Source organism: Mobula hypostoma, chromosome 4 (genome assembly GCF_963921235.1).
Source record: "Mobula hypostoma chromosome 4, sMobHyp1.1, whole genome shotgun sequence".
Lineage (NCBI taxonomy): Eukaryota > Metazoa > Chordata > Chondrichthyes > Myliobatiformes > Myliobatidae > Mobula > Mobula hypostoma.
Window position 1 is genome coordinate 157906607 of NC_086100.1, and position 14224 is coordinate 157920830.

The following is a 14224-nucleotide window of genomic DNA, read 5'->3' on the forward strand; positions in this document are numbered from 1 at the left end:
ATATGCAACTGATTGTCATCCCTTTGTATTCTTTGCCAGCCTTCTACACCACCAGTCGTCATATTTTCTGCAAACTTAGTAACCTACCCATTTACATTTTCATCCAGGTCACTTGTTTACATCACAAACAGCAGATATCCCAATACAATTCCCTGCAGAACACCACTAATGACAGCTCCAGCTAGTTTTTTCAACCACTACTATCTTCAGTTCAGAATCTAAACGTTCAATTCACCATGGATCCCATGCATCTCCTGGATGAGCCTTCCATGAGGGACCTTGTTAAACACCTTACTAAAATCTATGTAGACATCCACAGCTCTTCCTTCATCAATTACCCTGGTCACCTCTTCAAAAACTCGCATTAGGTGTAGGAGCAGAATTAAGCCATTTGGCCTATTTAGTCTGCTTTGCCATTTCATCATGGCTGGTCAAATTTTCTTCTCAGCCCCAATTTCCTGCCTTCCCCTGTATCTCTTCATGCCCTGACCAATCAAGAATCCATCAACCTCTGCCTTAAATATACTTGGCCTCCACAGCTGCCTGTAACATAGAATTCCACAGGTTCATCACTTTCTGGCTAAAGAAATTCCTCCTCATATCCATTATTAAAGAACACTCCTCTATTCTGAGGCTATGTCCTCTGGCCTTAGACTCTCCCACTATAGGAAACATCCTCTCCACATCTACTCAGTCAAGGCCTTTCATCATTCAATAGGTTTCAATTAGGTCACCCCTCATTCTTTTGAATTCTAGTGAATACAGGTCCAGAGCCATCAAGTACTCTTCATATGACAAGCCATTCAATGCTGGAATGATTTTCTTGAACCTCCTTTGAACTCTCTCCAGTTTCAGCACATCCTTTATAAGATGAGGGGCTCAAAACTGCTCACAATATCCAGGTGAGACTTCACCGGTGCTTTATAAAGTCTCAACATTACATCCTTGCTTTTATATTCTAGCTCCCTTGAAATGAATGCTAACGTTGCATTTGCCTTCCTTACCACAGACTCAACCTGCAAATTAATCTTCAGGGAATCCTACAGGAGGACTCCCAAGCCCCTTTGCAGCTCATTTTTTTTTAATATTTTGTCTCTGTTTAGAAAATAGGTAACCAATTTCTTCTACCAAAGAGCATGACCATGCACTTCCTGAAACAGTATTCCATCTGCCACTTCTTTGCCCAACCAGCCACTGCTATATTCATGCTAGAGTCTTTCCTGTGATATCATGGGCTCATAGTTTGTTCTACAGCCTCATGTCTGGGTCTTGTCGAAGGTCTTCTGAAAATCCAAGTACACAACATCAACCAATTCTCCTTTGTCTATCCTGCTTGTTATTTCTTACAGGACTTCAAACCAATTTGTCAGTCAACCTTGCTGACTGCAGCCTGTTTTATCACGTGCCCCCAAGTACCATGGGACGTCATCCTTAACAATTGACTCCAGCATCTTTCCAACCACTGAACTCAGACTAATTGGCCTATAATTTCCTTTCTTCTGCCTCTCCTTTCTTGAAAAATGAGGTAACATTTGCAATTTTCCAGACTTCTGGAACCTTTCCAGAATCTAGTGATTCTTAAAAGATCTTTATTAATGCCTGCACAATACTTCTTTCAGACCTTCTCTCTAGTAATGGTAGCTTCACACACTTCATGACCGCTGATACCTGGAACTTTCACAATAGTCGTGCTGTCTTCCACAGTGAAGACTGATGCAAAATATTTATTCAGTTCATCCATCATTTCCTTGTCCCCCATCGTTACCTCTCCAGCATTGTTCTCCTGTAATCTTATCAACTCTCACCTCACTTTTACACTTTATTTGAAGAAACTTTTGGTATTCTCTTTAATATTATTGGCTAGTTTACTTTCATATTCTATCTTTGCCTTAATGACTTCTGTTGCTTTTTAAAACTTCCCACTAATTTTTGCTCTATTTATGTTGGCTTTGACTTCTCTTGTTAGCCACAGTTGTGTCATCTTGCCTTTAGAATACTCCTTCCTCTTTAGGATGTATAAATCCTGTACCTTCCGAATTGCTTGCAGAAATTCCCGCTGTTGCCGTTCTGCCATCATCCTTGCCATTGCTGGCCAACTCCTCTATCAATTACCTTTACTCCACTGTAATACTGATACATCTGACTTTAGCTTCTCCTTCCCATATTTCAGGGTGAATTTGATCATAATATCACGTGCCTCTCAGCATTCTTTTACCTTAAGCTCTCTAATCAACTCTGGATCATTGCATGACACCCAATCCAGAGTAGCTGATCCTGTAGTGCGCTCAACCACAAGCTGCTCTAAAAAGCTATTTCGTGAGCATTCTAGAAATAACCCCTCTTGGAATCCAGCACCAACCTGAATTTCCCAATCTACCTGCATATTGTAACACTGCCCTCTTAGCATGCATTTTCTATCTCCAATTGTAATTTGTCGACCTCATCCTTACTACTATTTGGGGATCTGTATACAACTCCCATCAGAGTCTTTTTACCCTTGCTGTTCCTTAGCTCTATCCATAATGATTCAACACCTTCCAACCCTTTGTCACCTCTTTCAAATGATTTGATTTAGTGTTTTTACCAACAGAGCACTGCTGTCCCCTCTCATTCCTGTCTCTGTCAAAGCCAATGTATCTCCCTGGACATTAAGCGACCAGCTGTAATTTTCTTTCAGCCATGATTCAGTGATGCCTACAGCATCATACATGCCAATCTGTAACTGTGGTACACATTCATCTACCTTATTCTGTACACTGCATGCATTGAAATATAACACCTTGAGTTCTGTATTCACCCTCTTCGATTTTGGCCACCTTTTGTGTTGCAACTCATTCTGTTGACTGCAATTTTTCCCTATCAATAGCCTCTCCTCACTACATATTGCTTCTGTTTGTAAACCAACTATCTCATCTTCAGCATTATCACTCCAGTTCCCATTCCCCTGCCAAATTAGTTTAAATCCTCCTGAACAACTCCAGCTAACCTGCTCACAAGGTTATTGAAACCCCTTGGGTTCAGGTGTAACCTGTTCCTTTATACATGTTGTGCTTTTCCCAGAAGAGACCCCAATGATCCATAAATCTGATCCCCTGCATGAGTTCCTCAGCCGTGCATTCACCTGCCAACCAGCAGGTCTCCCAGACTTCCCACTTCCCCACACAGTGCAAAACACTGCCCCTGGAACCATTCTCACTAAATTACTATGTCCTAACAGCTGAGGAATGAACAAATAAGAACAGAAAGAGAATAACTTACAAGATACTATACCTTGCCCAACCCTGATGAGCCAAAGCCGTTCTAAACACTGGCACAGTCAAAAGAATTGCTGCTCTGCTTGCACCTGCATTATTTTTATTAGCCCTTTCTAATGAACCCCTCTTGCTGATAGGTAGCTCCTCAACTCAGAGGAATTGCCACGAAGCTCTGCCTTTAAAATCTCAATCTACCTGAATAATGAGAGGGAAAATAAGTCTGTCATTATCAAATGGCAGCACATACTTGATGGGCCGAATGGCCTAATTCAACTTCTATGTCTTACTGTTTTGTATTAAGGAATCTGGGGTGTCCTAGAATGGGAAATGTATGATGTCAACATGTAAGTGTAATGCACAGTGGTACAGTTTTAAGGGAACAATTAGCCTCCTCGTGTTCGTATTTATATCCTTATGGAGATTTGTTGGACATATCTGCATTACAGGATGTTCATTCTTCACCCTTTTGTATAAAGGATGTCCAGCAAAAAAACAAATTTGCCCAATGCATTGGTATTATAGAATGATCTTTAACACAAGTAACTTTAAAATTTTCTAATGAGCCAGTGGGGAGATCTGTATATGAATTACTGGACACCTGTTGGAAAAGATAGGTGTTGTCATTAGTATTTTTATTTGGTAGTTCACTGTGTACAAAGTATTAAGTAAACACTTATTTGTACTTTCCCAAATTAATATCATTGTCATGATTTTCCTGATGTAAGGAAATGCTAGAATTAATAGTGTAGCTGTAAAATTCTAGTAGATTTGAGGCTGCCAGCCTTCACACAATTGGTTCAAGTGTGATTTACTATTTAATTGAGCTTAGAATGTTGGTGTTGTTGATATAACCATGCACAACATTTTTGACTAATTAAGCCAATGTGCTGGTTTTGTTATTGAATCCACCCGTAATATCCCAGTTCCAGAACAGTTTGTGGTAGAGCCGTCATTGTGCTGCCAAAGTTGTGGATATGACAGTTGCCACATCCTGTATTGCTACTTTGTACAGATGGAAAATTGATTTGGCGTGCTTGACATTTGTAGTAACAAAACGGCATATTGAGAACAGGATATTTCACACCTAGAGAGCAATAATATAGGAAGTTAACTTCATAGTTCCTGAGAGTGTATCCTTAATGGGTTTTGGGGATGGGTACAAAATTGCACATAGTAATTATAATTACTGAAGCTTTAGAAACCATTGTTTATATATTACACAGACCATTGATCATAACCTACAGGATTGAGTATACATATGCCCATTTCAAATTCTAGATCTGTAAAAAGAGCAGGCTTGAAGTTTTATGCCTCTTTTCATTACCCCATTTCAAAGCATGTTACTTTAAAAATATTGTATCGTTTCTATGTAATGTAAACAGTGTACCCATAAACATTTTTTATTGATAACTGCATTTTAGCCAGTGAGCGGGATGAGAAGTGGGGCTTTTAACTGGGGAACACAACTGAGTATTGTACGTCCTACTATCATTTACTCAACAGAACTACCTTCACAACATCCTGTTTTCTCATACAGATTGGAAAACAAACAGGCATTTTCTTCCACAATTGTTTGGTTTCAGACTATCAGTTAAGAAACAGCCTTTGTTTTTCCCAAGCTGCGGTAGTGTACAGGGGTTCATTGTCCATTCAGAAATCCAATGGTGGAGGGGAAGAAGCTGTTCTTGGAAATGTTGAGTGTGTCTCTTCATGTTCCTGTAACTCCTCCTTGGGCAATGGTAGCAATGAGGAGATGGCATGTCCTGGGTTCAGTAGTTCTAAGTACGTTTCTAGTAAGTTTTTTTTCCTGTTAGTACATAGCTAGTGTGCTGAAAATGAGTCGGTGGTTAGTGTTAGTGGTATGTTCCCTCTGTGAGCAGTGGAGCTGATGGATGGGAGTTACAGGGAGGTATTCACCCCTGAGTTGTAGGAAGCAGTAGCTGGGTAACTTTCAGGAGGGAGAAAGGGAATAGACAATCAATGTGGAGTACCTCTGTAGCCGTTCCCTTCAATAATAAGTATTCTTCTTTGGATTCTGTTGAGGGAAGCAACCTAACGGGGGAAACCACAGTGACCTGATCTCTGGTCCTGTGTCAGTCTCTGTGGTTCAGAAGAAAGTGGGAGAAGAGTGCAATAGTGATAGGGGATTCCATAGTTAGGGCAGCAGACAGAAGGTTCTGTGGATGTGATAGACGCCCAGTAGTATTTTGCCTCCCAAGTACCAGGGTCTGGGATGTCATGAATAAGGCCCACAGTATTCTAAAGGGGGGAGGTTGAACAGCCGGAAGTCATAGTACATATTGGTACTGACAACATAAGTAGGAAATGGGGGGAGGTTCTGAAGAAAATGTAGGGAGTTGGGTAGAAAGCTGAAAAGCAAGACCTCCAGGGTAATGATTTCTGGTTTGCTGTCTGTGCCACATGCCTGTGAGGGTAAGAATAGGATAACTTGGCAGACGAATGCTTGGCTGAATAATTGGTGTAATGGGCAGGATTTCTGGATTATTGGGATCTTTTCTGGGGAAGGTATAACCTGTAGAAAAAGGAGGATTTGCATCTGAACCTGAGGGGGAACCTCGTGGCAACAAATTCCACAGATTTACCACCTTCTGACTAAAGTAATTTCTCTGCATCTCAGTTCTAAAAGGACATCCTTTAATCTTAAAGTCGTGCCCTCTTGTCCTAGAATCCTCTACCATGGGAAATAACTTTGCCATATCTAATCTGTTCAGGCCTTTTAACATTTGGAATGTTTCTATGAGATTCTCTCCCCCCCCCCCCCATTCTCTTGAACTCCAGGGAATACAGTCCAAGAGCTGTCAGACGCTCCTCATACGGTAACCCTTTCATTCCTGGAATCATTCTTGTGAATCTTCTTTGAACCCTCTCCAGCGTCTGTATATCCTTTCTAAAATAAGGAGCCCAAAACTGCACACAATACTCCAAGTGTGGTCTCACGAGTGCCTTATAGAGCCTCAGCATCATCCCTACTCTTATATTCTAAACCTCTAGAAATAAATAGCAATATTGCATTCGCCTTCTTCTCAACCGATTCAACCTGGAGGTTAACCTTTAGAGTATCTTGCACAAGGACTCCCACGTCCCTTTGCACCTCTGCATTTTGAATTCTCTCCCCATCTACATAATAGTCTGCCCATTTATTTCTTCCACCAAAGTGCATGACCAACATTGTATTTCATTTGTCACTTCTTTACCCATTCCCCTAAACGATCTATGTCTCTCTGCAGGATTTCTGCTTCCTGAACACTAACTGCTCCTCCACCTGTCTTTGTATCATCGGCAAATTTAGCCACAAATACGTTAATACCATAGTCTAAATCATTGACATACATCGTAAGAAGCAGCGGTCCCAACACCGACCCCTGTGGAACTCCACTGGTAACCGGCAGCCAGCTAGAATAGGATCCCTTTATTTGCACTCCCTGTTTTCTGCTGACCAGCCAATGCTCCACCCACACTAGTAACTTCCCCGTAATTCCATGGGCTCTTATCTTACTAAGCAGTCTCATGTGCGGCACCTTGTCAAAGGCCTTCTGAAAATCCAAGTACACCCCGTCTACTGCATCTCTTTTGTCTACCCCGCTTGTAATTTCCTCAAAGAATTGCAGTAGCTTTGTCAGGCAGGATCTTCCTTCCAGGAAACCATGCTGGCTTTGGCCTGTGCCTCCAGGTTCTTCGAAATCATATCCCTAACAATCGATTCCAACAATTTCCTAATGAAGTTAGGCTAGCAGGTCTATAGTTTCCTTTCTGCTGCCTCCCACCCTTCTTAAATAGCAGAGTAACATTTGCAATTTTCCAGTCATCCAGTACAATGCCAGAATCTATGGATTCTTGAAAGATCATCATGAATGCCACCACAATCTCTCCAGCTACATCCTTCAGAACCTGAGGGTGCATTCCATCAGGTCCAGGAGATTTATCCACCCTCAGACCATTAAGCTTCCTGAGCACCTTCTCAGTCATAATTTTCACTGCACAAACCTCACTTCCCTGACACTCTTGAATGTCCGGTATACTGCAGATGTCTACCACTGTGAAGACTGATGCAAAATACGCATTCAGATCCTCTGTCATCTCTGCATCTCTTATTATAATATTTCCAGTGTCTTTTCGTATTGGTCCTATATCTACCCTCGACTCCCTTTTACCCTTTATATACAAACGTTTGTACTTAAAAAAAGCTTTTCGTATCTTCTTTGTTATTAGTTGCCAGCTTCGTCTCATAATTCATCTTTTCCCTTCCGAATGACCTCCTTAGTTTCCTTCTGCAAGTTTTTAAAAGTGCCCCAATGCTCTGTCTTCCCACTAGCTCTGCTTTCCTTATATGCCCTCTCTTTTGATTCTTCTTTGGCTCTGACTTCACTTGTCAGCCACGGTAGTGTCCTCCTTCCCTTTTGTATGCAGGCTTCAGAACAGTAGTCAGGATTTAGGTACCAATTACAACAGGAGGTAGAAAAGGTGTGTGAAAGGGGCAGTGCTACGATAGTCATGTGGGATTTCAGTATACAGGTAGATTGGAGAAAATCAGGTTGGTGCTGGATTCCAAGAAGGAATTTGTAGAATGCCTATGAGACGGCTTTTTAGAGCAGCTTATGGTTCAGCCCACTAGGGGAAAAGCAATTCTGGATTGGGTGTTGTGTAGTGAACCAATTTTGATTAGGGAGCTTAAGCTAAAGGAACCCTTAGGACGCAGTGATCATATTATGATAGAATTCATCCTGCAGTTTGAGGGAGAAGGTAAAGTCAGATGTATCAGTATTGCAGTGGAGTAAAAGGAATTACAGGGGCATGAGAGAGGAGCTGGCCAAGATTGATTGGAAGATGACACTATCAGGGATGATGGCAAAACAACAATGTCTAGAGTTTCTGGTGACAATTCAGAAGGTGCAAAATAGATACACTCCAAAGATGAAGTATTCTAAAGGGAGGATGAGGCAACTGTAGTTGACAAGGAAAGTCAAAAACAGCATAAAAACAAAGAGGAGGGCATACCATATAGCAGGAGTTAGAGGACTAGGAAGCTTTTAAAAACCAACAGAAGGCAATAAGAAAGCTTTAATGAGAGTAAAGAAACTATGAAGGGATGCTAGCCAGAAATATAAAGAGGATATCAAAAGTATTTATTTCAAATACATGAAGAGTAAAAGAGAGGTGAAAGTCGATATCGGACATCTGGAAAATGATGCTGGAGAGGTAGTAATGGAGAATGAGGAAATGGCAGAGGAACAATAATTATTTTGCATCATTCTTCACTGGAAGACACTAGAAATATTCCAGAAATTCGAGAATGTCAGGACAGAAGTGAGTGTTGTTGCTATTACTAATGCGAAGATGCTTGGGAAGATGAAAGGTCTGAAGATAGATAAATCACCTGGTCCATATGCACTGTAACTCAGGATTCTGGAATGGTTCTAGAGAAATAGAAAATTGAAATGTCACTCCACTCTTCAAGAAAAAAAATTGAGGCCTAGTGTGCACGCAGCAGAATCTTACAACCCACAGTGCACACATTTGATGGAAGTCATCAACAAATGATATTTTCTAGCATGAGATTAAATTGTAGATACCTGAGAACTGGAAGGCAAAATCAACATATGGCGAGTACATTATTGATCCCAAAGGAAATTACAGTGTTACAGGGCATTGCAAATGCACAGATATACAAATATTAGAAGAGAAGTAAGAAAGAATAAAAAAAAGTTACCTAAAACAGCCTAACAAGAGTGGCTCAGTAACAAAAGGAAAATGAGTAGTTTGTGTCATCCAATTTTGTGTTTTTTTTAATATGTTGTTCATAGGTCCAGTGGCACTGCAGGGCACGCATGATTGCAGGAGCCAATTTCTACATTGTAGGCCGAGACCCAGCAGGCATGCCGCATCCTGAGACCAAGAAGGACTTGTATGAGCCAACACATGGGGCAAAAGTACTGACTATGGCCCCAGGCCTGTTGTCCCTGGAAATTGTCCCATTCCGTGTGGCTGCATATAATAAGCAGAAGAAATGTATGGACTACTATGACCCTGAACAGTAAGTATAAATTACGTGGTTAAATATGTGAAAGCTGTAAATAAACCTCGTAAAACTAGGATGCAGAGAAATTGGAAGTTGCTGTTCCAGAATGGTTTGTGGTATAGGAGATCTAACTGGTAAAAGAACAAAGGAAAAAAATATATATTTTTTTAAAAAGACAAAATCTAATCAGTTCCCCTGAACAGCTGAAGGCAGTGAACACCAAATAGAATGGAAGAAATTTAAGTTGCTTATTATAACGTATAGATGAATTTGCAACTGGAACAGTTTGCAGAATCTCAGTGTCTTAATTGTATTCTAGTCACTAAAATCTACTCAAATAGGTGAACTTGATAATGGTGAACCCCAAACCTAGTATAATATTTAGAGCTTCCTATATTACTCCAAAAAAAAAGTATACCATATCTTGTGATACATATTAGCTGTTTGCAATGATGTGATGATAGAAGCATTTAGCTAAGCAGGTGTAGCTTTCGATATGAAGGTGATTAGATTTTTGTACAAAGGGATATCAAAGTATGTGGATCAAAGGCATTAAACAAAACGAAGGTGAATTTTGGTTGCAGTCTAATTGAATGGTAGTTTAGAGCAACAATGGAAATTGTAGAACCGATCAGAATAAGTAGAAACTTGAACAAAGGTGAGTTGATTAGAGAAAGCCTACATTTGCTTCAGTTATATCATGTGTAACTCACTTGATATAGTTTTGTGATCAAGTGTGAGAGACAACTGATGTAGTAAATGTAGTTGATATGGTATCTTCCCAAAAGCAATTGATAAAGTTCCACATAATAGACGTCAACAAAATTGAAGCACAGAACCAAATGAGAGTATAACAGCAGGGATAGAAAAGTAATCAGAAACAAAATGTTATGAAAGCTTATTTTTCAGGGTATGGGGATGTACAGTGGGTAATCCCAGGAATCTGCACTAGGCCTTTGAGCACCAATGCAGGTTTCAGAGGTAGAAAGTCATTCTTGTTTGTATGTGATAAATGGTAAATTTCACATTGAACCTCACTTTACTCCATTCAATTCAATGTAACTAAAATTTGAAAGACAAATATTATGCACATTCATTATCACATGACATGTAATAGAGGACAATTTTGGTGCTCTTGAAAGTAACTCCCCTTGAGAAACAGTGCACAAGCGGTTAAAGTGAATGAACTATTAAATGCAAAGCACCAAAGCACAATGACACACAGTATCGAAATACCGGTTGACCTTCTCAACCCTGCGTTATATTTTAGAGGTGATGTGAAAGCATGGTACTTCATTGGTCAGAGGCAAGGCAACTGAGTTGCTGTTTCATGCCTCCTAGCAGACAGTCTTCAGTGATGTATTGGCAGAGATCTGGAAACAGATTGCCCACCCACCATCTCAGCTGCAAACCAGGATAGACCACAAGGGGAGAAAGAGAATTTTAAAAAAAATATTAGAGGATGACAAACCCTCAGAAAAAGAAAACCTTTTATAGAAAAAAAACATTTCAAGAGGGAAGTGATCTCACCAAGATTATTTGTAAAAGGGCTGCAGTGAATTAACTAAAATGATGCTGCTATTTTCACTGCATGCTGTGAAAGCTTTATAGTCTTACCCAGCTCATTATATAAATTGTTTATTGATTTTTAGTTTGAAGCAAATAAATATGGCAGAAATAAATGTTATGTATTTTGTGTACAATATACTTCCTTTAATCTTCACATTTTCTAATTTAAAGCCATGAAGACTTTGACTTTATTTCTGGAACGCGCATGCGTAAATTAGCACAAGAAGGAGTGAACCCACCAGAAGGATTCATGGCTTCGAAAGCATGGGCAGTCCTCACTGAATACTATAAGTCCTTGGAAAAGATGTAGATGGGAACAGCAGAAATGTAACACAACAGTTCCATAATTGATAGCAGGGGACCACACACAGAGCAAGAGTTCCAGCAATTTTATTGATGTTTCTTAGGAACCAGTGTTCTTCCTGAAGCCACATTACTGTCTGCACAAGTCTTATGAGCTTTATTACATATCAGGACCTATAGAGTTGCTCTTCCCACTATTCTTCCTTTCTTTGACTTGCCATGTTTTCTGTTTCTATTACCTTTATCTCGTGTTGACATTTCCAGTTCAAACTAGCATTAAAAGTCAAGGGCATTCGATGGGTTGAGCTTTCAACTGTAGCAAATTTAAAGATGTCGCTGTTTATTCATTAAGATTACTTAGCTTTTGTTTAATGTTTTTTTTAAATTTCTCTGCTGGGTTTTATCGTATGTAGACATGGCTGTCTTTTAACTTCCAACCCCTTCTCCTCCAGATACAGAATAAAATTTTTTTTATCTTTTAAATTTCTTTAACAATTTTGATTTGAAAGGCGTAATGAAAGCCAAAAGGGCTCTTTGATTGCAAAGCAGCTGGTGTGTTGCCACACTACAGTTAAGGTCATGCCTCTCCTGAGCATTTCGGGTTTTAGCAGATACTGCAGTAGAGAATGGATTATTGCAGTGAAGGATATACAACTCAGAATTGTAAATGATTTGACATTTTACAGGTGCCTTTCACATTAGGCCATCAGTTTGGGACTTCCAGTAAAACCCAATAAATGTCCAAACCCAATTAATGTCTGATTTATTAATTGTAGGTGTCAAATACATGAGGTAGACTGGTGAAAACCCATGGGACTTCCAAACCTAACTATAAACCTAGCTGTAAAGTGGGCATGGTAAAATCAAGTGTAACGATGTTGCATAATTGGTCATGTAATTTGAAAACCTATCGTTCACAGTCATGTGTGCAGTTATTGCCATGATGAGGTTTGCTTGATATGTGCCGCTGTAATAAAGCTGGTCTTTCATTGAATTCAACTATTGTTAGAGTGCTTAATTTTGATTCCAAAATTCCTCTTCAGATTTTCAAGGTGGTGTATAAAACTCTTATCTTTTCTTCTCTTATTTCACGTTCAGCCAGGGGTGTGCTGCATTTAGGTTTAGTTTTTCACATGAGCATTTGATTGTAATGATATTTGTGGTCCATCAGTATCTCATGATGGCCATTGAGACTGTTGTTGAATCAAGGGGTTGCCACAGCCAATCCCATTCTTTAAACTCTCTTCTGCTATAGAAGTATTTGAGGAGTTATCCATAAACAAAAATGACCATGCCTTCGGCAGTGTATTATCTCATGATTTATTTCTCTGTGCACAGAGTCTGTTTGACTTTCCAAGGCTTCAGACATGCTTTGAGCCATACTGACTGAGAATTATGTACCAAAATGTAGCCAGAACTAGACACTTTTGTAAACAGAAATCAAAGACATTTAATCAAATTCCATTTGATGTGTGTAATGTAATGGGATTCTGTGTCAAATGCAACCATCACAATAGGTCTGTGTACTTTATATCAGAATCCATGGAGAAGTTTCTTACTGAAAATTATATTGTCAGTTTTATTTAAACTGTTTCCAAATGGATTAGAGAAGGTAGCCTCTTGCCTTCTCCGTGATCAGCTGTGCACTCACCAATCTGTAAATAGGCATCATCCTCTCTATTTAGTAGATCTAATCAGCTGAGTCAACCCCAGCTTTATCACCATCTCCAGTCTGTTTGAGTTCATGGGTTTTCAGTTACCTAGAAGTGACTTCCTGTTCAAAGTTGTGCTTCTGATCAGCTATTGTATTTGCAGCACTACATTGATTTGATAGCCACAAGTTTTCATAGTAGATATACTTGACATGTTAAACTAATCTGCCTTTATATCATATTTCAAAAGACTTTCAACAGTACTCTCCTGAAGTCAGCTTCCTCTGATCTTCATGCTTTCCCTCCTCCACCTTTATGAGAATAGTAAAATCCATGCTTAGTTTTGTATTAAGTAACCCCTCATCTTGATCTAGGGTCATTGCACCCTTCATCTCTCAATTCAAAGTAGAGTATTAATAGGAAACAATGCTATTTTAAAACTGAATACAGTATTTATATAGTCCAAATATAAAATTTGACTTAAAGTATCTGCCTTTGTATTAAAATAGTCTGCAATAAGTTGTAATGAAATAATTCAACCTATACTGGGTCACTTTACCACAAATATTACATCCTTGCAATGAACAATCAGTACAATAAATGTACTCAGCAGCAGTAAAGTCCTCCAGGATATGATGAAGGCCATAATATACAGTGATATTGTAATTTATGAAAGATTTTGCTATAGCAAAAAAGCTGTTTCTTTCAGTTTGGGATGATTTGATTTGGTAAAATCTAGATGTAGTTTATTCCCATTAGATCATAGGGTTGGAATTGACAATTTACTGCTGAGCAGCTGCAGAATTGACCACTGTAAACAGGGCATGAGTTTGACTAGGATTTAGACATACTTGACAAGAGATGTTTTGCAGATTTGAATTTGAATCCTTTGGTTATCAGACTTCATTAGAGCTAAGCTCTAATGTTGGCATCTGTTTTGCATTCAGCTGCAAGTAAGCTCTTGGTCTCACAGGAAGGACTCTGATCTCTGATACGGATGAATTGGCATCTTTTCTGTTAACTTGCGTAGGAGAAAATGATGAAGCACTTAGCATAGGTAAGAGTAGAAAGTGTGAGAGTTTTAATATGAATCAGAACCTCGTGTTTTGTAAAATAAGATGCAAAGCATTTTGAGCTTGTGGATTGAAGCAATATTTACAATGGCAGAATTCTCTAATTCAATGGAAGCTAGGGTTTAAGGTGGTTAAACCCATGTGAACTTTGTAATCTGATTTTATTCACACTTGAGTGCAAGTTGCAGATGCTTTAAGACAAATGAAAAAGTAACCACATAAATAGATTTACATCATTTGTCGGTTCGACGTGCATCAGGAAATTTTGCAATTCTGACATATTCCCCATATGCATTTGGAACTATTACTAATTCCAAATACCACTTCGACAGATGA

The 14224-nt window shown here is 39.3% G+C and overlaps 1 protein-coding gene across 1 annotated transcript in view; it reads left to right on the forward strand.

The window, feature by feature from the left end:
- Positions 1–12162, forward strand: part of papss1 (3'-phosphoadenosine 5'-phosphosulfate synthase 1) — a 76971-nt gene extending 64809 nt beyond the window's left edge. The window contains exons 11-12 of the mRNA XM_063046810.1: positions 9077–9306; positions 11032–12162. Coding sequence (XP_062902880.1) covers positions 9077–9306; positions 11032–11170 — 369 coding nt within the window. The 3' untranslated portion in view covers positions 11171–12162. The remainder of the gene's footprint in view (positions 1–9076; positions 9307–11031) is intronic.
- The last annotated feature ends 2062 nt before the right edge of the window (positions 12163–14224 follow it).